This window comes from Hylobates moloch, unplaced genomic scaffold (genome assembly GCF_009828535.3).
Source record: "Hylobates moloch isolate HMO894 unplaced genomic scaffold, HMol_V3 SCAFFOLD_10, whole genome shotgun sequence".
NCBI classification, from domain to species: domain Eukaryota; kingdom Metazoa; phylum Chordata; class Mammalia; order Primates; family Hylobatidae; genus Hylobates; species Hylobates moloch.
The window spans coordinates 81,449,451-81,473,920 of record NW_026652285.1 but is presented as its reverse complement, the minus strand read 5'-3'; the positions used below and the strand labels follow the sequence as shown (position 1 = coordinate 81,473,920).

General features: G+C 47.8%; 1 protein-coding gene across 8 annotated transcripts in view; it reads left to right on the top strand.

Moving 5' to 3' along the window:
* The first annotated feature begins 17,920 nt into the window (after nucleotides 1-17,920).
* Nucleotides 17,921-24,470, top strand: part of EPB41L4B (erythrocyte membrane protein band 4.1 like 4B) — a 147,687-nt gene continuing 141,137 nt past the window's right edge. For all 8 annotated transcript variants that reach the window (XM_032164822.2, XM_058445454.1, XM_032164821.2 and 5 more), the window contains exon 1: nucleotides 17,921-18,236. In XM_032164822.2, coding sequence (XP_032020713.1) covers nucleotides 17,934-18,236 — 303 coding nt within the window. In that variant the 5' untranslated portion in view covers nucleotides 17,921-17,933. The remainder of the gene's footprint in view (nucleotides 18,237-24,470) is intronic.

Here is a 24,470-nt window from a genome sequence, read left to right as displayed (position 1 = left end):
GTTTTTGTGTCACTAGATATCCAAACTGTCTGGGTGTGGTTGCTCATGCCTGTAATTCCAGCACTTTGGGAGGCCAAGGTGAGAGAATTGCTTGAGGCCAGGAGTTCAAGGCCAGCCTGGGCAACAAAGCAAAACCCCATCTCTATTAAAAAACAAAAAATCTCCAAGCACAAATACTAAACTCTCAAGAGATTTCCAAACTGGTTTTGTGACATCTGTACCCACAGGGTGGGCACAGCATGACCGACATTTAGCAGGTGGGGCGAGCAGGGAGGGAACACAGGGACGGAGCTCTGTCCAACAGAACTCTCTGCACTGATGGAAATGGTTTTCCTCTGCACTGTCTAAAACGGTAGCCGTTAGACACGTGTGGCTCTAAAACACTTGAACGTTGCCAGTGCAACTGAGGAACAGAATGTTCAAATTTTGTTTCATTAAATTTAAATAGCCACAGGTGGCTAGTGGCTGTCATATTAGATAGCACAGCAAGAAGTTCGCTGGCCTTGAGATGCTGAGGGAAAGAGGGCATCTTTACCTCTGCCTGGGTTCCTCTTTTATCTTGCATCTCTGGACATTCAGGCTTCTTGTTCATCAGTCTGGCAGCTCCAATACTGAGGCCCCTCCTCAGTTAACCCTACTGCACTGGCCAGACTTCAGCAACAGGAAACATTACACAATCTGCTTTGAAAAGACTGTGCATGGCCCGGCGCAGTGGCTCATGCCTGTAATCCCAGCACTTTGGGAAGCCAGGGTGGGTGGATCACCTGAGGTCAGGAGTTTGAGACCAGCCTGGCCAACATAATGAAATCCCATCTCTACTAAAAATACAAAAAATTAGCTGGGCATGGTGGTGGGTGCCTGTAATCCCAGCTACTGAGGAGGCTGAGGCAGGAGAATTGCTTGAACCTGGGAGGCGAAGGTTGCAGTGAGCCAAGATCGTGCCGTTGCACTCCAGCCTGGGCAACAAGAACGAAACTCTGTCTTGAAAAAAAACAAGAAGAAAAGACTGTGCATGGCTTTCTCTGAGCAGGATGAGGTTGGCAAGGATCTCTGAAGCTGAGCATGATTTTCCAAACTGCTAATTTGCTAACATAATTTGGGAAAGTGCTACTTAAAACCCTGACCCGAGTGAAGGCAACATTTCTGAAATTTGTGGGAGGCCAAAGCCCATGCTACTGGAGGTTATATTTGCTAATTGTCTCAGTGGTTGTTTATTACATGGCTATGCAGTATTTATCTCTCTCTATTAGAATACTTGGCCCAGTAAGGCAGGCTGGTTCACCTAGATTTTCTACTGTAACCCAAGCTAAAGAGTCAGTTGGATTTCTTATCAACAGGAAATGTGGGATGATGTAATCCGCTTTTTCCCCCAAAAGAGCTACAAGATGTTTTTCTGATTGCCTTTGCAACCAGAGCAAACTGTCTTGTCCATTGGCCCTACTGAGAAGACAGAGGCAGAGAGGCATAGGGGACTGTGTTTTGTACGACCCTGGTCAACCATCTACAGTGGGTGGGATCAGGGATGGGCACTGACCACAAAGCAAGCTGATTTCATCGGCTGGCTGGTGACCTGTGACTTGGCACATAAGAATATCTTCCAATCAGATTCTCCCTTTCTGGACTCTAAACTGGAAGCAGAAAGAATCTGACACTGGAAATGGCAGGTAGGGAATGGGAAGAGAGAAGCCAAATGTAGTCACTTAAGTAGAGAGCCAAAGACTGATTTTGCACAAATGTGATACCAGCCTTGGACTCTGTGTTTTAAAAATTCCTCAGGGAATTCGAACCCACGAATACCCGCTTCTTAATATTTCCCAGTGTACTTAGTCACCTCCAATAGGACATTTCTACCTCATCTCATTCCTCTTATGTGAAACTTTAGCAAAAGAGACAGCCATTATTTTCCTATTGTCGGTGATACTTCAGTGTAAGCTTTCTGTTCAATATTTTCTCAGGATAGATTGCTAGCAGTAGGATTACTATGTCAAAGAGATAATTATCTTTGTGGTTCTTGCTACATACTGCCTTCCAACAGGTTGCGTAAATTTACACTGTCATTGTAACCACTGAAACAGACTATGTCAGTTTTACCACAACCTTTCCAGCACCGGGAATACCATTTTGCATTTCACTCCCAACTCCCCACATTTTTTTTTTAGTAAATGTCAGAAAGTGCCCCAAATCTGTTTTAATTTTCATTAACTTTGATTATCAGTGAAGGTGAACCATTTCCCATTGGCGTTTACTATCCATGTCTTCTCTTTTCCCTGAGTTTCCCCAAAATAATATCTTTTAGACAGCCCCCTTTTTCTGCTATTAAGCCTTTTATTCCCAATATTTTCAGAAATAAAACAGAGGTTTCAACATCTCTAGTGACAGCATCCTAAAACCCCACCAATCAGAAACGCAGCCCTTTTCCGTTTTAGTAAATGCCTGACTGCAGTGTTTCCCATGGGTGTTTTATACACAATGACTGACATACACGCTTATCAAACATCCACGTCACTCTGGTTACGTGGCCAAAGTGTTTAGTGTTCATGTAAAGAAGAGACAAATGGATGAAACAAAATTAAACCGATTTCTTTACTGCAAGACTGATCAGAGCCTTCAATGTTCCTTTAACAAATTCTCAGTGAAGCCTTAAGAGGAGAATGTTTGAGGCATCTTTCTGGAATCTATTCTGCCTGCCAAAGGAGTCTCATAGGCTGAAGCATGCTGAAGAAATGGTGTTGTGAAGAAGGTACTTTGAGAATTCCTGCTGCGGCATTAAGGTCACCAGCACACTAAATTCAGTGTGTGGCCTACAGCAAGAAAAAACAGAGCATCCAGTTACTCCACTGCAGAAACCCACACATGGTGTCAAAATGCAAACGTGTCTTAAGAAGTACTTTAAATAATATGTTCGAAAAGTCAATAAGGATGTTGGAAAGGTATTTTGTGGACTGAAAGGGAAAGCTACAACATAGCATGTGGAAAGCATCTCGTTGTTTGTTCAGAAAAAAAATGTTATCTGTTGTGCTCCCCAACTCCCCCATACTACTAGAACGTAAATTTCCAAGGTCAGGAATGTGAAATCATACAGACTATTCTAAATTTTCTTAAAATTTTAGGGTGTGTTTATACTGGTAGACTATTGCATTTGTTTATTGCACTGTCATGTTCTGTTTTATATTTTATTTAAAAATATTACACTTTTTTGCTTTACCTAAAGAATGCTGTTTACTTAATATAAAGTTATGTCTGTTTGTATGCATATGTATGGAAATAGAAAAAAAGTCTGAAAAGATGTGTATCAAAATGATATCTGGTTTTCTTTAAATGATGGGATCGTGTTATTTCTTGTTTTTTGTTTGTTAATTTTTTTATTTTTATATTTTAGAGACATGGCTGGGTGTGGCGGCTCATGCCTGTAATCCCAGCACTTTGGGAGGCTGAGGTGGGCAGATCACCTGAGGTCAGGAGTTTGAGACCAGCCTGGCCAACATGATGAAACCCTATTTCTACTAAAAATACAAAAATTAGTCGTGTGGTGGCAGGCGCCTGTAGTCCCAGCTACTTGGGAGGCTGAGGCAGGAGAATCGCTTGAACCCAAGAAGCAGAGGTTGCAGTGAACTGAGATGATGCCACTGCACTCCAGCCTGGGTGACAGAGCAAGACTCCATCTCCAAAATAAATAAATAAATAAATAAATAAAACTGTTTTAGAGACAGGTCTCGCTCTGTCACCTAGGCTGAAGCGCAATGGCACTATCATGGCTCCCTGCAGCCTCCAACTCCTGGGCTCAAGCCATCCTTCCACCTCAGCCTCCCAAGTACAAGTAGCTGAGACTACAGGCTCATGCCACTTTGCCTGGTCAACCTTATGTTTTTTAAAACTTGTTTCTCTGTGTTAGATATTACCTGAGAAGAATGTTTTCACAAGGAGTATGTTCGTTTTACAATCAAGGAGAGAATAAAGCTATTCTTGTTTGGGGAAAAAAAGGCAATAAGGGAAAAAATACTTGAGCAACTGTTGTGCCCCAGGCATTTCAACTATGGGATATCTTTAATCCTCTCAGTTATTGTTCCCCTTTTAAAGTTAAGGAAACTGAGGCATAGATCACTTAATTGACTTGCTTGAGATCATACTGTAAGTGGTAGAGTAGGTTTTCTTTTAACTGGAAATACAAAATTAGGCATGGTAGGGTGCACCTGTAGTCCCAGCAACTTCGGAGGCTGAGCTAGGAGGATTGATTGAGCCCAGGAGGTCAAGGTTAGTGCGCCATGACTGAGCCACTGCACTCCAGCCTGGGTGACAAAGTGAGACTCTGTCACCCCTAAAAAAATTGTGGTAAAACATATATAATGTAAAAACATTCCCATTTTAACCAGTTTAAGTCTACTATTATTGGCATTAAATACATTCACAATGTTATACAACCATCATTACCATCTATGTCCAGAAAGTCTTCATCATCTCAAGCTAAAACTCTGTACCCACTAAACATTAACTCCCATTCAGTCTTTCCCTATCCTCTGATAACCTTTATTCTGCTTTCTGTGTCTATGAATTTCCCTATCTAGATACCTCACATAACTGGAATCATATAATATTTGTCTCTTTGTGTCTGGTTTATTTCATTTAGCATAATGTTTCCAAGTTTCATCCATAACACAGCATGGATCAGTACTTCATTCCTTTTTATAGCCAAATAATATTCCATTATATTAATATACCACATTTTGTTTATCCATTTATCTGTTGGTGGACATTTGAATATTTATTTCTACCTTTTAGTTATTGTGGATAATGTTGCTATGAACATTGATATACATGTGTCTGTTTGAGTTTCTCCTTTATTTGTGGGTATATAAACATAGGAGTGGAATTGTTGAATCACAAGATAATTCTATTACAACTTTTGGAGAAACTGCCAGACTGTTTTCCACAGTAGCTGCACCATTTTCTATTCCCACCGGGAATGCCTGAGGGTTCCAGCTTCTCTGCATCCTGGTCAACACTCAGTCTTTTCTGTTTTTTTGTTTGTTTGTTTGTTTTGTTTTTTAAATAATGGTTATCCTAATAGATGTGAAGTGGTAGAAATTATGGTTTTGATTTGCATTTTCCTAATGGCTTGTGGTGTTGAGCAATTTCATGTGTTTGTTGAACATTTGTATACTTCTCTGGAGAAATGGTTATTCAAATCTTTTGCCTATTTTTTGAATTGAGTTGCTTTTTGTTGTTGAATTTTAAATTTTCTTTGTGTGTGTGTGTGTGAGAGAGAGAGACAGAGTTTCGCACTGTCACTGGGGCTGGAGTGCAGTGGCAAAATCTTGGCTCACTGTAACCTCTGCCTCCTGGGTTCAAGCAATTCTCCTGCCTCAGCCTCCTGAGTAGCTGGGATTACAGGCGCCCGCCACCACGCCCAGTTAATTTTTTGTATTTTTAGTAAAGATGGGGTTTCACTATGTTGACCAGGCTGGTCTCGAACTCCTGACCTCGTGATCCACCTACCTTGGCCTCCCAAAGTGCTTGGAATACAGGCGTGACCCACTGCACTGTAAATGTTCTTTGTATAGTCTGGATATTAATCCTTTATCATACATATATGATTTGCAAATACTTTGTCTCATTCTGTAGGTTGTCTTCACTTTGTTGATAGTGTCCTTTGATGCACAAAAGTTTCTCATTTAGATGAAGTCCAATTTATCTATTTTTTCTTTTTTTGGCCTGTGCCTTTGGTATTTATACGCAAGAAATTACTGCCAAATTAAATGTCATGAAGATTTTCCCCTATATTTTCTTCTAAGAGTTTCATAGCATTAGTTCTTAGGTTTATGTCTTTGATCTACTTTGAGTTAATTTTTTTTATATGATAGAAGGTAAGGGTCCAACTTCACTCTTTTGTATGTGGATATCCAGTTTTTCCCAGCACCACTTATTAAAAAGACTGTCCTTTGGCCATTGGATGATGTTGTTACCCTTGTGGGAATGGGGTTTGAAATCCAGCTCTGTTGGACTTTAAGTGGTGTGGTATGGCTTTTAGTAGTAGAGTGTGTGCCCTAGATTTCCCTAAAGCAGCCTTTCCCTCTCTCTCTCTCAGACCCGGAAGGGCTGTCATAGGCCATGCCTGGAGGGTCCCTGACAGTGCTTCCTAGATAGGAGAGGAGGTCTCGGGCAGTGCCCAAGGGCAGCTGTACTATGGGCAGCCTTCTCCCTACCAGATGCCAGCCTGTACCAGCTAACCCAGCCTGGCTCTGGGACTGCCCAGACCGGTTTGCAGACTTTCTGTTCCCTGGGAGTTTGTTCCCTGGCCACAGCCGAAGCTTGCTTTCTCTCTCTCCCCATGCATCACCACCCCCACTGACCCCCCCGCTCTTCTGCATGGTCCTTGCCAACCCGCAGACCAAAGGCTCTGGGCTGCTGACCTTACTGCTACTCTCCTCCCCAAGGCTTGGGGCCCCTTTCCTCCCTGGGCCCCCTGCCAGGCTAGTCAGGCTCTGACCCAGAAAGTTTCTATTTTTTTATTGGAAGTAAAATTATCAATAATAACATGACCGCTAATGTGAACAATAACAATTCACATTTATTGGGTACTTACCCGTCAGAGTTGAGGTGCTTTACATGGTTTACTCCCTACAACAGACCTAGGAGGTCACTACTATTATTATGGCCTCGTAACAGATGAGAAACTAAGGTGTGAGGACTCAAATTCTGTGCCCACGGTCACATAGCCAAGAAGTGTCACAGCCAGGATTCAAATGCCACCTCCGGACAATGGACTAGATTGTCTGATATCCACCCTCTCGTGGTGACCATGGCTATGTAATGAACAGCTATATATGCCATCTACTCTGTGTGTGTGTGTGTGTGTGTGTGTGTGTGAGGGTTGTAGAGTGCAGGGTTGGGGGATAGAGCTCCACCAGGGCAGGCAGGCCCATGGAGACGTGACTTAACTAAGGTCAAGGGGTGGTGAGCATGGGTAGAATTAGATCTCAAAGATAGTTTTTCAAACCTCAGACTTTTTTTTTTTTTTGAGTCAGAGTCTCTCTCTGTTGCCCAGGCTGGAGTGAAGTGGTATGATCTCAGCTCACTGCAACCTCTGCCCCCTGGGTTCAAGCAATTCTCCTGCCTCAGACTCCCGAGTAGTTGGGATTATAGGCACCAGCCACCACACCTGGCTAATTTTTGTATTTTAAGTAGAGACAGGGTTTCACCATGTTGGCCAGGCTGGTCTTGAACTCTTGACCTCAGGTGATCCACCTGTCTTGGCCTCCCGAAGTGCTGGGATTACAGGGGTCAACCACTGCACCTGGCCACTTTTTATTTTTTTGAGACAGAGTCTCACTCTGTCACCTGGGCTGGTGTGGGCGTGATCATAGCTCATGGCAGACTCGAAATCCTGGGCTCAAGCAATCCTCCCTCATCAGCCTCCTGAATAGCTAGGACTATAAGCATGTACCACCACATCCCGCTAATTTTTTAAATTTTTTTGTAGAGGTGGGGTCTCACTTTGAACTCCTGGTCTCGAGGGTCCTTCCTGCCTCAAGGGTCCCTCCTGCCTGGGCCTCCCAAAGCACTAGGATTAGAGACATGAGATAGTGCTTGGTCAAACCTCAGACTTTCTGGTGTCCATTGGGCATTGGCTCACCTACAGAAAGAGGGTGGTGGGAAGTGGGGGAGCAGGTTAGGAGCTGAGAGCCAAAAACAGGAGGCAACTTGTAATGAAAGTTCTTGAACACAGCATCCACTACCCCTTGCCACGCCTGGCTTGATGCTCTGCCTGTATTCCCCAAACCCTCCTGGCTGGACTCACTGATACTACTTTCTAGCAGGTTCAGGCCTGCCCCAGTGTTGAAGGAATTCCCTCAACCAGGTCTGCAGGGGATGAAGAAGTAAACAAGATATGCTTCCACCTTCCAGGAGTTCTCAGTTTGGGAGGGAGGGAGACTCAGTCAGAAACCTAGGAGTCACCGGACACTGGCCTCCCACACCACCCACAGCCTCATCACCACATCCTGTGGAGTTCCCTCCTCATTACCTGTCAGTCCTGTCCACTGTGCTCCACTCTAGTCCACGGTGCCACTGTCTGTAAGCAGGAAGCTCTGCCACCCTTTAGCACCGAGGGGCTGCCATGTGTGAAGCAGAGGAGATGAGTGTGCATATGACGCTGTGAGAGGACAGAGAATGGAAACGACCACGTCTGTTCAGACAGTCAGAAAGGGCTTTACAAAGGAGGCCAACCTGGGTTCTGAAAGGTAAATAAGAGTTTGCAGGTGGGAAGATGGAAAAATATTTTTGAGGGGGATGGATTTTGCATATCAAGACAGGAAGGGCATCTCAGGGTCTCCAAAGAATGGCAATAACTTAGAATTTAGATTGGGAGTGAAATGACAAAATCAAGGCTTTTTCCGTGTGGTTAATGAGTAGCCCCTGAAAGATGTGCCCTCCAAGAGTGAAGGGGGAGTTCTGTTTTGAAATTTGTTCAGTGGCTGGGCATGCTAGCTCACACCCATAATCCTAACACTTCGTGGCACTGAGGTGGCCTGATTGCTTAAACCTAGCAGTTCAAGACCAGTACACAGGGAAACCCTGCCTCTACCAAAAGAGATACAAAAGTTAGCTGGGCGTGATGGCGTGCACCTGTAGTCCCAGCTACTCAGGAGGATCACTTGAGCCGGGAAGTGAAGGTTGCAGTGAGCCATGATCATGCCACTGCACTCTAGCCTAGGCAACAGAGCAAAACTCTGTCTCAAAAAAAAAAAAAAAAAAAAAAAAAGAAAGAAAAAAGAAAATTTGTCCAGTCTCCCCACCCAGCCTACAAATCTTTTTTTTCTTCTTCTTCTTTTGAGACAGAGTCTCACTCTGTTGCCCAGGCTGTAGTGCACTGGTGCAATCTCGGCTCACTGCAACCTCCTCCTCCCGGGTTTAAGCGATTCTCCCGCCTCAGCCTCCTGAGTAGCTGGGATTACAGGCACAAGCCACCATGCCCGGCTAATTTGTGTATTTTTAGTAGAGATGGGGGTTTCACCATGTTGGTCAGGCTGGTCTCGAATTCCTGACCTAGTGATCCGCCCACCTCGGCCTCCCAAAGTGCTGGGATTACAGGTGTGAGCCACTGCGCCCGGCCTAACCTACAATTCTTTGAAGTGAAATTTGTCCATTTAGGCAACAAAGACCACCCAGGGCCCCTTTCAGACTCCTATAATTCTGTGTCCTTTTTGCTGGTGTCCCTTGTCATCAGCCCTGCTGCAAGATTGTCAGTAGGGGAACTACAGGGTCCATCTCCCTTTCAGGATGGTTATCCTGGGTGCTGCAGAGAGGCTGCAGGAGGAGGCCAGTGCAGTGGTCCAGGGGCCCGAGGGATGGCTGGGGACAAGTTGGGGATTGGGGGTGTAGATGTTGGGGGTGAGGGAGAGGAAGAGATGGATGTTTCTAGCTTCAACTGCTATAATGGGCAGAGAGGTCCTGCCCAACTCCCCACACCGGGCAAGTCTCCTTCCTCAGCTCTTCAGAGGAGAGAAAGCTAATCTGATTGGTCGGGTTCCAGTACAGCAGCTAGGCCAAGTTTACTCGCAAATAGGGTCACTGAGTGTAAAAAAAAAAAGACACACAAGAATGTGGCCCTCACCTCCTTCCACCCACACCTAAACACTCGCCTTCACTTCTCCATCGAGTCTGCTACTGAACAGAAGGAGGAAACATCTCTCAAAGAAGGAGGGCTCAAGCACAAGGAGATGCCCTGTTAGGCCTACTGACGGCCTCAGGCTCCACTCCAGCCTTAGTGGAGAGCCCTGAGCCCTGGGCAGGCCCCGCAGATAACAAAGCGCAGCCTGTATCCTGTTGCTATGGTCGGTGGCATCTGGTCCCTTGAGAATCCTACGAGCAGAATGGGGAGTGGCAGAGCAGGATGGTCCTGTCGTGGACCCCATCTTACTATTATGAAAATGCCTGCCTTCATTTCTAACAGCTTAATCAAAAGAGAGAAAAGGCCTGGGGGAGGGGGAGATGAAGGGAGGGAGGGTATCTCAGAGCAGGAATTGAAGAGAGGGTGGAGACGTCAAGGTCAGAAACTGGCTCTGAGGAGTCGAGAACAGGGGCCCCCTCCCAGTGAGTCAGTCAGGGCGGGAGCCTGTGTGGCCGCTGGGCAGGGCCAGGTTTCAGTTTGAAGAGGACGTCAGCAAGGGAAAGAGGCCCAGCCAAACAGCTGTGGGATCCAGGGGTTCCGGTCGTAGCCCGCACTGTTGCTTCCCAGCTATGTCACCTGGGGCATGTCCCAGGACTTCTCTGAGCCCCAGTTTCCTCAATATAAACCGGGGATAAAAACACCTCCCTGCCAGGGTTGTCACAAAGAGTAATTAAATGTGGTAATGTCTGTGACAGCACTTAATAAACCATAAATCTCTGCACAGCATAAAGAGGTGCTATCCTTTTTCTTATTCCCTTGGGAATGAAAAGCAGAGTGCCTTTGATAAGCATTTGTCAATTCGCAGCTCCACCCAGCTTCCCCAGCCTCATCTTCCCTCCAGCTTCAGAAAATGCCATCTATCTAAAGCAGAAATCACCAGTTAAAAGAAAAGAAAGGAAGAAAATGCCATGTATTCCTTCTCCATAAACCTCCTCTTTGTTCTCTGCTGCTCTTCATCCCTTTGGTCTCTCCCTCTCCAAAGGCTTCTTCCTTTTTTTTTTTTTGCTCTTCATATACATCAGCCTCCTCAATATTAAAATAAGAACCATGCCCAGGCTGGGTGCGGTGGTTCACGTCTGGAATACCAGCATTTTGGGAGATTGAGGCGGGTGGATCACTTGAGGTCAGGAGTTCAAGACCAGCCTGGCCAGCATAGTGAAACTCTGTTTCTACTAAAAATACAAAAAAATTAGCCAGGCGTGGTGGCGCATGCCTGTAGTCCCAGCTACTCAGCTACTCGGGAGGCTGAGGCAGAAGAGTCGTTTGAGCCTGGGAGGTGGTGGAGGTTGCAGTGAGCCGAGGTCGAGACACAGCACTCCAGCCTGGGCAACAGAGTGAGACTCTGTCTCAAAAAAGAAAAAAAAAAAAGAACCGTGCCTCTAAAACCTTTAATCTCCTTGGCCCTTTTAGCTACGCCATGTTTCCTCCTTCTTCCATTCTTATATTGTTATATGATTTTACAGTTTGTAAAGTTTTTTACGCATCAGTTATGTTTTGTCCTATAGCGAATGTCATATAGTAATGAAATTTTGAGGTGAGCAGTATTTGCCCATTTTACAGATGAGAAAAGTGAGTATCAGATTAGAATTCAGCAGAAGTCCCATATCTTTTGTTTTGTTTTTTTAAGTTATTTTTATTTTTATTTGAGACCCATGCTAAGGGTCTCACTGTGTTGCCTAGACAGGTCTTGAACTCCTGGGTTCAAGTGATCCTCCTGCCTTGGCCTCCCAAGTAGCTGGCATTACAGGCATGAGCGACAGTACATCCCCATGTTCTTTCTTTCAGAGACACCTCGCTGCCTCCTTTTGATGCTAACTTTCTTTTCTTTCTTTCTTTTTTTTTTTTTTAAAGACAAAGTCTTGCTCTGTTGCCCAGGCTGGAGTGTAGTGGTGTAATCATAGCTCACTGCAGCCTTGACTTCCTGGGATCAAGCGGTCCTCCCACCTCAGCCTCCTGAGTAGCTGGGACTACAGGGACATGCCACCATGCCAGGTTAATTTAAAAATTTTTTTGTAGAGACAGGATCTTGCTATGTTGCCCAGGCTAGTCTTGAACTCCTGGGCTCAAGCAACCCTCCTGCCTTAGCCTCCCAAAGTAGTGGGATTATAGGCATGAACAACTATACCTGGCCTGATGCTAAACTTCTAAAATGATAGTCAGGATCTACCATCTGTATTGCCCTGCGTCTATTTTCTCTTAAGCCCATATAAGTCCATTCCTTCCTTGTACCACTATACCCTCCTCAAGGTCACCAGGATCACTAGCTTCAGGCCAGCTGGCTCACTTCAGAGGCCCTTCGCGGCTCTCACTCCTATTAACACTTCACTGGCATGGCTCTGATTCTACTCATGGCATTCTTCTCCAAATTTTCTTTCCTTGCCTTGAACCAGGACTCAAAGTTTCCCAAAGGAGAAGGAGGATATAGGAAGGGTTCCTTTTGTGTCTGTGGTTCCTGTATCTTGGTTGTGTAATGTTAACATAGGTGAGTCACGGGACCCCTACTTTGGAATGCTGCTTCCATGGTGAGCTCTGAGTTGCAGCAGGATTTCAACAGCACATTCCACCACCAGCAGCAGCCCAGCTGCCAAGGGCTTTCCCTAAAAGAACAATTTACCTTGGTTTTGACCAACTTGGCAGGAGCTGGGTTTTTGATTTGATGGCAAAAAGATTGGAGGTGTCATAGCTTGTGAATTGGCCAGCCATGGGAAAGTTAACGTCAGCAGTCTAGGACAGGGCAAAAGGGGTTACCAGTTGGAACTAGACCTTCCCAAGAGGATTGGACAGGGGCAAGGGAGATGAACCCAATTATATGTGATGGGGTGGGGGTGATGTAGAGTCCTGCATTGTCCAGTATGGTAGCCACTAGTTACATGAGATTATTTAAATATACATTTTGTGAATTTAAATTTAAATTTAAGTGAAATCAAATTAAATATTTAGTTCTTCAGTCTCACTAGCCATCTTTCAAGTGCGCAATGGTCCCATGTGGCTGGTGGCTGCTGTATTGGACAGAGCAGATGTAAAATGTTTCCATCATTGCAGGAAGTTCTGTAGGACAGGACTGATTTTAGTCCATCAAACAGAGAAGAACAAAGGTAAAGCAGTTGGCTAAGAGATCGTAAGGGACAGGCAAGCATATCAGGGATGTCCAGGAAGAGGGAGCATGGCATGGGCAACCCAAGGGTAAGTAACAATGGAGATGGAAGGGCAGGGTGGGTAGGTGCTATAATGAGTACTCCCCTTCCACTCTCTGTGTGCATCTTCCATATGGATATTAGGATTATTTTATCAGAGCCACATGTGTTTCCCAAACCAGGATGCACATCCTCTGGGGAAGACATGGGTCCTCAGATAGGAACCCAGGCTAAGGCTGCCATCAGGTAAGGATGGGACCCTCCTGTTTCTCTCCAGATACTGATCTCTTGGGGTCTCGACGGAAGGCTAGATAGTAGATGTTTGGAATGGAGAACTAGGGATTAGATGTGGGGGAGGAAGTCAGAAATACCATCTGGAGCAGAGGGAAAGGATTAGCTAAGAATATAAATTTGGGACTCAGTTGTAGTCACCAAAGAGTCCTTCCATGATTGCCACCTCTGGATCTAAAAGCTTAGATGACTCATTAACTGTCCATTTATTTCTGTACAATTCAGTGATAAGCATTGCATTCCAATTATTTGCCTGGAGACGAATCCTTTAAATAATAAATGAGGTGAGCACCTATTCAAAATAATGTTTATGTCCTGTGCTCAAGAAAGAGAACAAGAGAACAAAGAGAAGATCTCGGACCTGAAAAACCATTCTAATTCTCTTTAAGTTGTAAATTCCAGGAGCTAAGTCTGGCTTCAGGCATGGCTGAATCCAGGTAGTCAAAATCAAATTGTCCTCTGTGTCCCTCCATCTCTTGACTCTGCTTCTGTTTGTGTTGGTGTCTTCCTCAGGCTTTCTCCAAATTATGTCAAAGTGGGTCTTCAGCAGGCAGTTCCAGGCTTGCACACTTCTCGTTCTCCAATTTCAATGGAAAGAAATGGCCTATTCCCAATAATTTCAACCAGAGTTAAAGGGCTGACCTTCATTGGCCTGGCATGAGTTATTGTCTATTCTTGAGCCAGTAGCAGTTCTTTGGGAAATGCAATTCTCTGATTGGCCAGGCCTGATCATGTGTCCACACCTGTGGCACAGTGTGGGGTCAGCTTCACCTAGACTGTTAAGCCTAGGTGAAATGGCTCCACAAAGCCACCCATGTTCTGTAACCAGAAGAAAGAAAATGGATGCTAGCCTGGCAGAAACCACAGCTGCCTACTATATGGTCTTTAATTAATGATAGCTATTATTATTGTGAAATGATAGAGGAAAGCTTAAGCTGACATTAAACACCTGTGGCAGTAGGGATGGCTTTGTGACACATAGTAAGTTCTCAATAAATGTTTATTAAAAGAATACATTTATAAGGGAGCGAATAGGAACATACATTAAAGTGTAATCCTGCTCTATGGGAAAAAAAATGGAGCCCAACAAAATGAGGGCACAGTTTTGTTGAGTCTAGGAAATGAGCCAGGAAACAAAGGATAGAGACAAATGGCACATTTCTGAAGAGGAGTTCCTTAAAGACAGGGCTAAGGGCTGTTTAATTAACATGTAAAATTACTCTGGAAGAAGGGAGTGCATAAGGAACTCTCCAAGGTTTGTTGATGACACAAAACTGAGTAGTAATGGGCAGGATAATGGCAAGTTCTCCTGGAGGAAGTAGGAAAAGAGGTGGTAGTTGAGCTTTAACAAGAAGGCAAGAAGGTGACTCTAGAGATCAAATTCCAAAAGATACCTATGAGACTAAGGAAGTCAAGCTACTGCTTATGACCAAGAAAAGGATCTAGAAGTTAGTGCAGACTGTTTCCTGAGAACTTCAGTCCGAGACAGTTTGAGACAGAAAGGCAGGAGAAATCCTGGGTGTCTTATTCCTTCAGGCTATTCTAACAGAATACCATGAACTTGCATTATAAACAACAGAAATGTATTTGTTATAGTTCTGGAGGCTGGGAAGTCCAACACCAAGTTGCTGACAGATTCAGAGCCTGGTGAGGGCCCGTTTCCTGGTTCATAGATGGCATCTTCTCACTGTGTCCTCACATGGTGGAAGTGGCAAGGAGTCTCTGGGGTCTCTCTCTCTCTCTTTCTTTTCTTTTTTAAGATTAGTCAAGTGCAGCAGTGAGAAGGGGAGAAAGAGTCAAACAGCAATTTGATCTGTAACTGACTATGAACATTCAACTGAGATAACTCTCTACCTTCGGACTAGCCTCTGGGGTCTCTTATTTTTTTAAATTTTTTTAGAGGTGGGGTCTCATTATGTCATCCAGGTTAGGCCCCAACTCCTGAGCTCAAGCTATCCTCCCCACCGGCCTCCCAAAGGGCTGGGATTACAGGCATCAGTCACTGCGCTCGGCTTGGGGTCTCTTTTATAAGGGCACAAATTCCATTCATAAGGGCTCTGTCTTCATGACCTAATAAACCTCCACCTCCTACTCCTTTGGGGTTGGGATTTCAGCATATGCATTTTTGGGGGATACAAACATTCAGACCGTAGCACTGGGGGTTCTGAATAACCATTTGAAGATCAGAAGGCCCATAAAAGAGCAATGCATTGATAAACAGAAGATATGTGCAGCTCTGACCCATTCACACTGGGCATAAAAGAGGTCCAACAGGGTTTCACCATGTTGCCCAGGCTGGTCTCGAACTCCTGGGCTCAAGTGATCCTCCCACCTCAGCCTCCCACGGTGCTGGGATTACAAGTGTGAGCCACCACACCCAGCCATATTATTAATAGTGCACTCATATTAGTTTCCTGTTGCGGCTGGAATAAGTTACCACAAACTTAGTGGTTTAGAACAACACAAATGTATTATCTTACAATTCTGGAGGTTTCATGGGCTAAAATCAAGGCTGCATTCCTTCTGGAATCTCTAAGGGTCAATTTGTTCCTTATCTTTCCTAGCTTCTTTCAGCTACCCAGGTTCCTTGTATCCTGGTTCCACTATGCTGACTTCTGCTGCCATTGTTGTGACACCTTCTCTGACTCTGACCCTCCTGCTTCCCTCTTATAAGGACCCTTGCGATTACATTGGGTTAATACAAGATAATCGCCCTACTTCAAACTCCTTAACTTAATCACATCTGCAAAGTCTTTTTGGCCACATAAAGGGACATATTCACAGATTCTAGCAATTGGTCTGTGGACATCTTTGGGTGGCTATTAGTCAGTGTGCCACAGCACTCCTGGGCTATATAGTAGGAAATGGACTATCCTTAGAAACCACTAAGCAGAAATGGGCTACCTTGGAACATCTGCTTGTGGCTGTATTCTATTAAATACAGTCTGGGGTGGAGCAGTGGGAGAGGAGTAGATTGGATATCTGAAGGCCGATTACAGATGCCCTCTCAGAGAACACTGTCACATGGGAGGCCTCCATAGTATCATAAAAGGAACATTAGACAATGAGTGAGGGTACTGGCTGCTGCCACTTAGGAGCTCTGAGACCTTGGACAAGGATATTACTTAAGACCCGAACTCCAGTCCTATGTGACTTGGGGGGTACATAGAATACCTGGAAATATTGGAGTGTGGACTAATGAAAATTCCATCCATGAAATCACCTCAGACAGCGCCTGATCCTTAATAAATGTCTGTTTTAGAATGCCTCATAAATGCACTCCTTCCTCTTTGTCTTTTTTGCTGTGTCCACTGCCTTTTCCAGGCCTCCCAGACATCTTCACTTGCCTGCCAATCATGCACACACCTCTGCCTGGCAGCAGAGGTAGTGGTTAGCAGCCAACAGCTTTGGAGCTGGGTAAAAGAGCTGGTCTTAACCATGGAATCTGGAGCCCGTCTCTTAAGCTCTCTAAGCTTCAGTTTCCTCCTCTGTACAATACGGATAAGAACGTCTATCTAACCAGGCTGTTGTGGGGATTGAGATGATGAATGGAAAGGGCTTAGCACGGTGTTTGGCACAAGATTAAGGGAACGATAAATAGTAGTGTTATTCTTCCCAAGAGGCCTGACCTCCTTTCAGCTTCATCCTCTTCCACATTCCTCATTTACCAGCACTGGTCAACCCTCTTCACTCGAAGAGGACCTTGAACTTGTATACTGGAGGGCCACTGCTTAGAAACAATTCCGTCTCTCTCCGATATTCTCAGTGTGTCCTACACTATTCATTCTCGGAGCCTCAGATCTACTCTGCTTATCAGTAATTTTCAACTTCACTAGCCTTCTCTGTTATTTATCCAGGCCTTTATCTCAATACTGGACCTGAGATCTTGAGGAAAGGTGTTTTCTTGCGTAGCATATTGGAAAAATACTTCCTCTCCTCGCCGGGCCTCAACTTCGTTATGTGGAATGAGTCCACTGGACTGGAATGACTAAAAAAGTCCTTCCAGCTCTGAGATCTTAAATTGACAGAACTTAAGTCGCAAGGACCTTGTAGATTACCTTGTTGATTACCTAGTCCACCCCTCTCCTTTTCCAGAAGAGGAAACAGTGCTATTTTTCCAAGGGGGAAAACTTACTGCTATTCTGTCTGGTCTCCGGAGCAACGCTTCCCAGAGGGCACGCGGCCTTGTTTTCCTATCGTGCAAGGGGGCACTCTGCGCCTCCAGGGCTCTGGGCGCCGGAAACACGTGTGTGCTCACCTACGTGTACACACGTGAGCACACCTACAGCAGCAGGGGGCGCTCGGGCCGGCAGGGGGCAGCACAGACCCGGCTTGCAATTACCCGGCGCAGCCCCAAGGGAGGAGGGCGTGCTGCAGTCCCGGCGGCGGCGGCGGCGGCGGCGGCGGCGGCTGGAGGTGCAGCCTCCCAGGTGGGAGGCGGGGGCTGCGGGCGCAGGAAAAGGCGCCTTGGGAGCGGGCGCTCGGCGGGGCCTCTTCGGGCCCCGGGCGCGGCGCGGCGAGTGGGAGCGAGCGCGCCAGGACCACGCAGGCGCCCTGCTCCGGCTGGCCCTACAACCCACCCCCCCCGGCCCCCCGGCCCGGACCCCCCCCTCGGGACACCCCTCGGCATCCCAGGGCCCCGGCCCGGAGACCGGCGCGGCGGCGGAACGGCCCGACACCCCCCTGCGGCCACGCACCGGCCTGGCGGGCGGCCCCCCAGGCGGCCAGACCGGCTCGGCCCCCGGGCTACCGGCCTACCCGAGAGGCACGGGCGGCCGAGGCATGACGGCTCCGGGCCGCGGCAGCGCAGGGGGCGGAGGCAGGGGGCGCCCCCAGCCAGGATGCTGCGGTTCCTGCGCCGGACCTTTGGCCGCCGCTCCATGCAGCGCTACGCGCGGGGCGCGGCGGGGCGCGGGGCCGCGGGGCTGGGGGATGAGCGCGACGGGGGGCCACGGGGGGGCCCGGTCGCCGCCTCCTCCTCGGCGCTGCCCGTCGCGCCCGGGGGCAGCGTGTTCCCGGCGGGCGGCGGGCCCCTGCTCACCGGCGGCGCGGCCGTGCACATCTCCGCCGCCGGCGCCGCCAAGGCCACCCTCTACTGCCGCGTCTTCCTGCTCGACGGGACCGAAGTGAGCGTGGACCTGCCGGTGAGTGACGGGGCCGGTCCGGGGCACTGGCATCTCGCGCCCCTGGAGGCAGCTCCCCCTCCCCCAGTGCTTGCCTCGGGGGCGCTTCCCTTGCACCTCCCTGGGGATCCCCTCCCCCATCCCCTTCTCCGAGCACTCCTCAATCCTTTTTCTTCTTGGGCCACCCCGTCCGGGTCTCTTCCGGCGCCCCACCTTTGGCCCGCGCCCCCTCCTTGGCACATTGCGCCGCGGGGTTGCGATTTCTCTGGCGCCCACCTAGTCCTTGGGGCCTTGCCCCCTCCCCAGTACACACGGTCCCCGAGTCCCGAGACCCCGCCCCCCGTGGTGCAGGTGGCCGGCGCTCCCCTTCTGTCCCTAGCTTCCAGCAGGGGTCTTCCTGATACTGGGTTATTGGGTAGAAAATCTCAAATCAATGTGAGGCCGTCTCGGGGTGTCCAGCTTGTCCCCCTCAAACTCGCCATCAGGCCTTGATGAGACAGCAGAGAGGAGATCCCCTCGCTTGCTGCTCGGCAGGCGCCCCAAGTTTGGGAGGCGGGGGTTAGACCATTTTTGCTCTCTGCTGATCCCTTCTGGGTACACCCCATTCCCATTCCCTGAGCCCCATCTGCCCCGCAGCCTCACAGCGGGTAGGGTGACTTGGGAGCTAACTCTAGAGTCGGCTGTCTCGGACCTGCCTGCTTTGCCCCGGCAGAGCCCTTGCTGGGGCGCTGGGAGTCGACCCCGGGGTGCCCGGGGGGGCAGACGCGCCTGACTTTCTCCCTTGGGCACAGTGCGTGGGGTCGGCGGGGCACTCCAGGGCGGCGGCGCCTGGGCCTGCGTCCCGGGCACCCGCCCACAGGTGGTTGCACCCCCGCCCCGCGCCAGCTGAGAGCTAGGCCGGCGCTGCCGTCCGCTGCAGGGCGTCCAGTTACCACTCAGTCTTCCTGGCTGAAGGGGCCAGATCAGATCAAATCAAACCACACATTAACCGGGCGCCCACTGTGCACCCGGCGCTGCGGCAGACGGTGCCTTCGGGAATTTCTGGGTGTGACTGAGGACACAGCAGTAATTGAGCTTTAGATGAATGTTACAGATCACCTCGAGGATGTCAAGGGAAGAAATAACATACCCGGACTTCCAAGGAAGTATATAGGCCTTCCTGGGTGGGAGAAATGTTTGGACTTCATGAGAGAACTAGGAACATGTGAAAAGGGTCTCAGATGGAAAAATCAGAGCCTGCCTGGCTTGGAGTTTAACGCTTCCCGGTGTAGGCTGAATTTCGAGACCGTTTCAATTTATGGCAATTTTATTTTTGTGGTTCTTTGTGCTCTCCATAAGATATCATTTTGCTATGAAAATACCCTTTTGGGGCCTTTTTATTGATGGAAAAGGAGCCAACATTCGGGTGCTTAGAGCTGTTGCCTTTAAAATAGCATAAAAATGTTACTGTTCCCCAAGAATGAGGCTCTCCAGCTTTTTATTCAGCTGGGAGAGGAGGCCTGAGGAGCCGGGGAGGAGGAGAGGGGAGCAGGCTGCCTCTGGAGTGGGCAGCTTGTGTTAGGAGAGGATGTGGCGTAGTTTGCATCTCGGATCTGGGAAAGGAATGCTATCCTTGGGAAGTTTGACAGTGCTCCTTGCCGGTGGTTTGCTCATCTGTTCCCTGGGGATGATTCGTTTATAAAATGTATTGCTTGTCAGCTCCATGAGACAGGCTTAAGTGGTGTGCATGGTGAATAGACCCAAACAGGTACACAAATGAACAGGTTGGGACAGGAAAGGCTGACTTGATTCCAGCCAGTGCAGCCCTCACTGGAGCCTGGTGGGGGAAGGGGATATTTGCATCCTAAAAGATTTCTTCACTTTATAAAAGGCTGCTTGACAAAAGAATTCCCCCGTCCCAGGTATTCCTAGGATGGCAAATTTCTTGATTCCTCTATGATGTGACTTAGTGAAGCCCACATTTTATTTATGCGCGTGCACACACACACGTGTATGCCCCCTGTCCACAGGCGGATAAAAAGCAAATGCTGGCTTGTGTCACGTGAGCTCTCAGGGAGGAAAGATGAAGAAAAATGGCCAGTGGGCACAGCTCATCGATTTAAAGATTTATTAGATATTAGGACTGCATCACAGTCTCCTACGCTAATCTTCTCAGATCTGAGTGTGTGCTCCTGTAATTAATTCTGAGTTACGAGGTTAACGCCAGGCGGCCAGCTCCCCAATGCATTTGTAGCATTTGCTGCTCCTCAGACCCACTTCACCGGGCTCACTCTTTATGCTGTCCTTTTTGGCATTTGGCCCCACTTGTCATTATTCTCTTTTGTGTTCCTGGATTTTTACCGCTTCCTGGGCCCTGGTGTTGCCTTGCTGCTTGTCGCAAGATAGGATTTACCTTTGACCGCGATACCCCAAGCTGGCTTCTCAGGCACCCAGGGATATTGCCAGGCTAAATGTCTCCTTTGTAATAAAAACCCTCAGGCGGCATTAGCCTTGAGAATTCCTTTGCTCAACCTCCTAAAAGTTGGCTGTGTGCTGTCATAAACCTTTTTATTAGCCCTAGTTAGGATGCTTGTGTTCTGAAATTGTCTGGAACGCAATAACACCCTCAGTTTGACCGTGCTGTGGCAACTCAGTCCAGTCCAGACCACAGTTACTGGGCGTCTCCAATGTGCCGAGCTCTGTGCTGCAGACACAAAGGTGAATGAGATGCAGCCTGGAGGCTCTTGGGAAACGCAGGTGAAAACACGTTTCTTTTATTCTGGGTGATGCTAAGTGATATGACAGGCACACCCAGACAGGGTGCTGTGGCCGGATGGGATGGGGGAATTGGAAGGACTTCCAGGAGACTTTGACACTTGAGATTATGGGGTCTCAGATCCAGTGTCCCTTGGCAAAGCCACGGGCCAATTGTTGTATATAATAAAGGGAAAAGTAGCTGCAATTGTTTCTTCTGACAGGGCTTGGTGATAGGTTGAGTCACTTAGCATTCCTGAGTGTTCTTTTTTTTTGTTTTGTTTTTTGGATATGGGGTCTCGTCTGTCACCCAGGCTGGAGTGCAGTAGTACGACCACAGCTCACTACGGTCTTGATCTCCTAGCCTCAAGCAATCCTCCCACCTCAGCCTCTCTAGTAGCTGGGACTGCGGTTGTGCACCACTACACTTGGCTAATTAAAAAAATTATTTTTATAGACATGGGGTCTCACTGTATTGCCCCAGCTGGTCTCAAACATGTAGGCTCAAGCGATCCTCCTGCCTCAGCCCCTAATAGTGTTGGGATTACAGGCATGAGCCACTGTGCTTGGCCCCTGGGTGTTCTTAATCTTTGCTATGGATAGTCAGCAGCTTTTCAATCTTTGGTAAAATAAAATGTGAATAAAAGGATCTTTAAAAAAAAAATCTATAACATGCAGTCTAAAGTGGACTTGCTGTACAAACCCAGCTTCCAGATGAGCCCTTGCTCTCCCTACCAACCAGAGTGCCAGCCTGAGCCAGTCCTCTTCAGAAACCCTGGCCCTGCCTCCGACAGCACCTCCCTCTCCTTAGCCCAGCCCAGCCCAGCCCAGCCCTGCCTAACCCTCAGGTGTGGTCTGGTCAGAGCAGGGCAGGACTCCCTCCCTCGGCCTGCCCTAGACGCGTTCCTTCTATTAATGCAGCTGAAGATCCCATTAGTGTGCTTGGCAGCGGCACCCACTGTTGACTCATATTAGCTCTCTGTTGACTAAATCCCTGGCATCGCTTTTACTTGTGTGGCTGTTGCTCAGCCCCGCCTCCCGTTGCCCTGTGTGCTCAGTGTGGAAAGCTGTTAGGATGTGTGGTCAGCCAGTTAGCACTCCCGCCATGCTTTGGAGGGAACGGCCCATGGGCCATTGTTGCATTTGGTGCACTTGCCTTCCCTGCATCTGGAACTCAACATCGACTCATTGTGGTCCAGTGCAAACATGGAGGATTTCAGAATTCGAAGATCTACCTTTGCATGTTACACCCTGGCTCTGCAGCTTTGGGCAATTTCAGCTCTCTGAGCCATTGACTTCCTGATCTTTCAAATGGGGATGTTGGGAGGATTCAGTGATGGGAAGGCCTCACGGTGCAACAGAGTGCTGAAAGGTTGCTAGTAGGTTGTAATCTTAGAAACCTCTCCTTCCTCTACTTTGGATTTTGGAAAGATTTGAAGAAGTTTCTAGTAATAGACATTTAAAAAAAAATGCTGTGCCAGGCACGCTAACCATTGCTTGGCTCTTCTTTAGTGGAAATTGGAAGTTGGATATAGTATGAAAAATGCTTTTTAAAAGTTTCACTTTAGATGTGAAAAGTGATGTTTTTTCAGCAAAAACAGGAGAATGCAGGTTTTTAGAATTTTAGGACTGAAACCTCTGATCTCACATAACATACATGATACAACATAAAGGTCATATTGCTTATTTTGGAGTTGAAAGGGACCCTGGACAGCACCTCCCCGGCCCATTGGAGAAACTGAGAAGCTGTGGTCTGTGGCTATAAAGTGACTTCCCTTCAGTCAGTCAGTGAAAGAGTTGGAACCGGCTGCTTTGGGAACCCTGATTGTAAGCATCTGAAGGTGTCAAGCGTAGGGTCAGCAGTGGGAGGGAAGACTAACCCACGTCCTAACACAGGATCATGGAAGAGGGGTGGGGTACATTCCTGGCAGATGGAAATAGAACAGATTTTCCCAAACAGTGGAAGAACTCGAGCAAAATGATCCCAACTTCAATGTTCACAAAGTTCATCTGGGATTTTTTTTGTTCCATTAAAATTCCCAGAGCACACCCCGAGAATTTCTTGATTCAGTATATCAGGAAGCTCAACTTTTAACAAGTTATTCCAGGTGATTCGGATGCAGGTGGTCTCTTCACAGCCAGTGAAAAACCCTGGCCCTAGAACTATGAGAACAGAGGCAGCTACACCATGCATTATAAACTGCTGTAGCAATGGGGCAAGGGGTGGTAGGGGGGTTGGCAGTCTTTGAGCTGGGGTTTGACCTGTGCTTTAGGGAGCCCATTTTTGTCACAGTGGAGTGGAGGGCTAGAGGAGGGACTGGAGACCAGTCATGCCATTGCAGTCGTCAGGTAAGGGGTGATGAGGGCCTGGCTGGGAGAAGGGGGCAATGGGAGAGCAGCTCACAGGTGGAGTCGGGTGAGTGTGTTGGGGAGGGTGAAGGTTTGAGATAGGGCTGTCTTCACTCTTGGTTGGGAAGAATTAAGGGACCCACAGGAGGTCGAAGACAGCCTCTCATTTCTAACCTTTCCCAAGGCTCTGGCTGCCATGGCCACACTGGCTTATCCCAGGCCTCTGGGTGGCTTGCTTATTCTGCCCCTGTAGGGTAGGTATTGGCTAAAGGTGGCCTTCCACTACCTGCCCCACCCACACCCCCTCTCAGACCTGGAGTGAGGCCTTGGATATCTAGTGGGTCATGAGTTTGTGTTATTTTTGGAAATGCCTTCTTTGTTTTAAAAGGAAGGCTGAGTTGGGGGGGTGAGAGAGGGGTAATGAACACCCTTCCCAAACGGGGTGTCATGATACAAGCAAGAGCACTAACTCGCCTTCTACACTTGCTGGATTTGTCAGTGTTAATAAGGGGCGGGGGTTGGCCTGCAGGGAGAAGGGGCCGCAGCCCAGCCTCTCCAGAGCCAGTAACATGACCCTACACTGGTACAGGGCTCTGAACAAATATTAACTTGCTAAGCACTTTCACGTGCATAATCTCATTGAATTCTGTTCCTAGTACACTGCAGTGGATGAAGGCACAGGTCTGTTTCATTTTGAAATAGCAGAAGGTCGATGGGGGTGGGGCCTTCCCTTAAATTCTTGCGTGGGGACTTAGAAAAAAATCCAGCCTGGCAACCACAGAAATCCTCCGCCTACCGTTTGTCCTCAAAACACGTGTTCCATCCTTGCCCACTGCTTGACTTCCTTTGGCCGGCTGGGAGTGGGCTTCTCCCTGGGCCTCTCTCTGCCCTGCCTGGAGCCTTCTCCTCCAGTGGGAACTGTGCTCCAGTTTCCACCTGTAGCCGGTGGCTGCTGCTTGAGGGCAGGGTCGGCTGCTGATTCATCTGGGTGTGTTTTCCAGGTTCGTGTGTGTGCTCTCCTTTCATTTCTCCTTTACAATGCATTCATCGAAGACCCATTTGAAAATATGGAAAGGTTGGAACAACATCTACAGTTTCATTAGATAAACACTGTTAAAATTGGGGTGCACATTCATCTGTGCTTTCTTTCATATTCAGATATAAATATGTTTT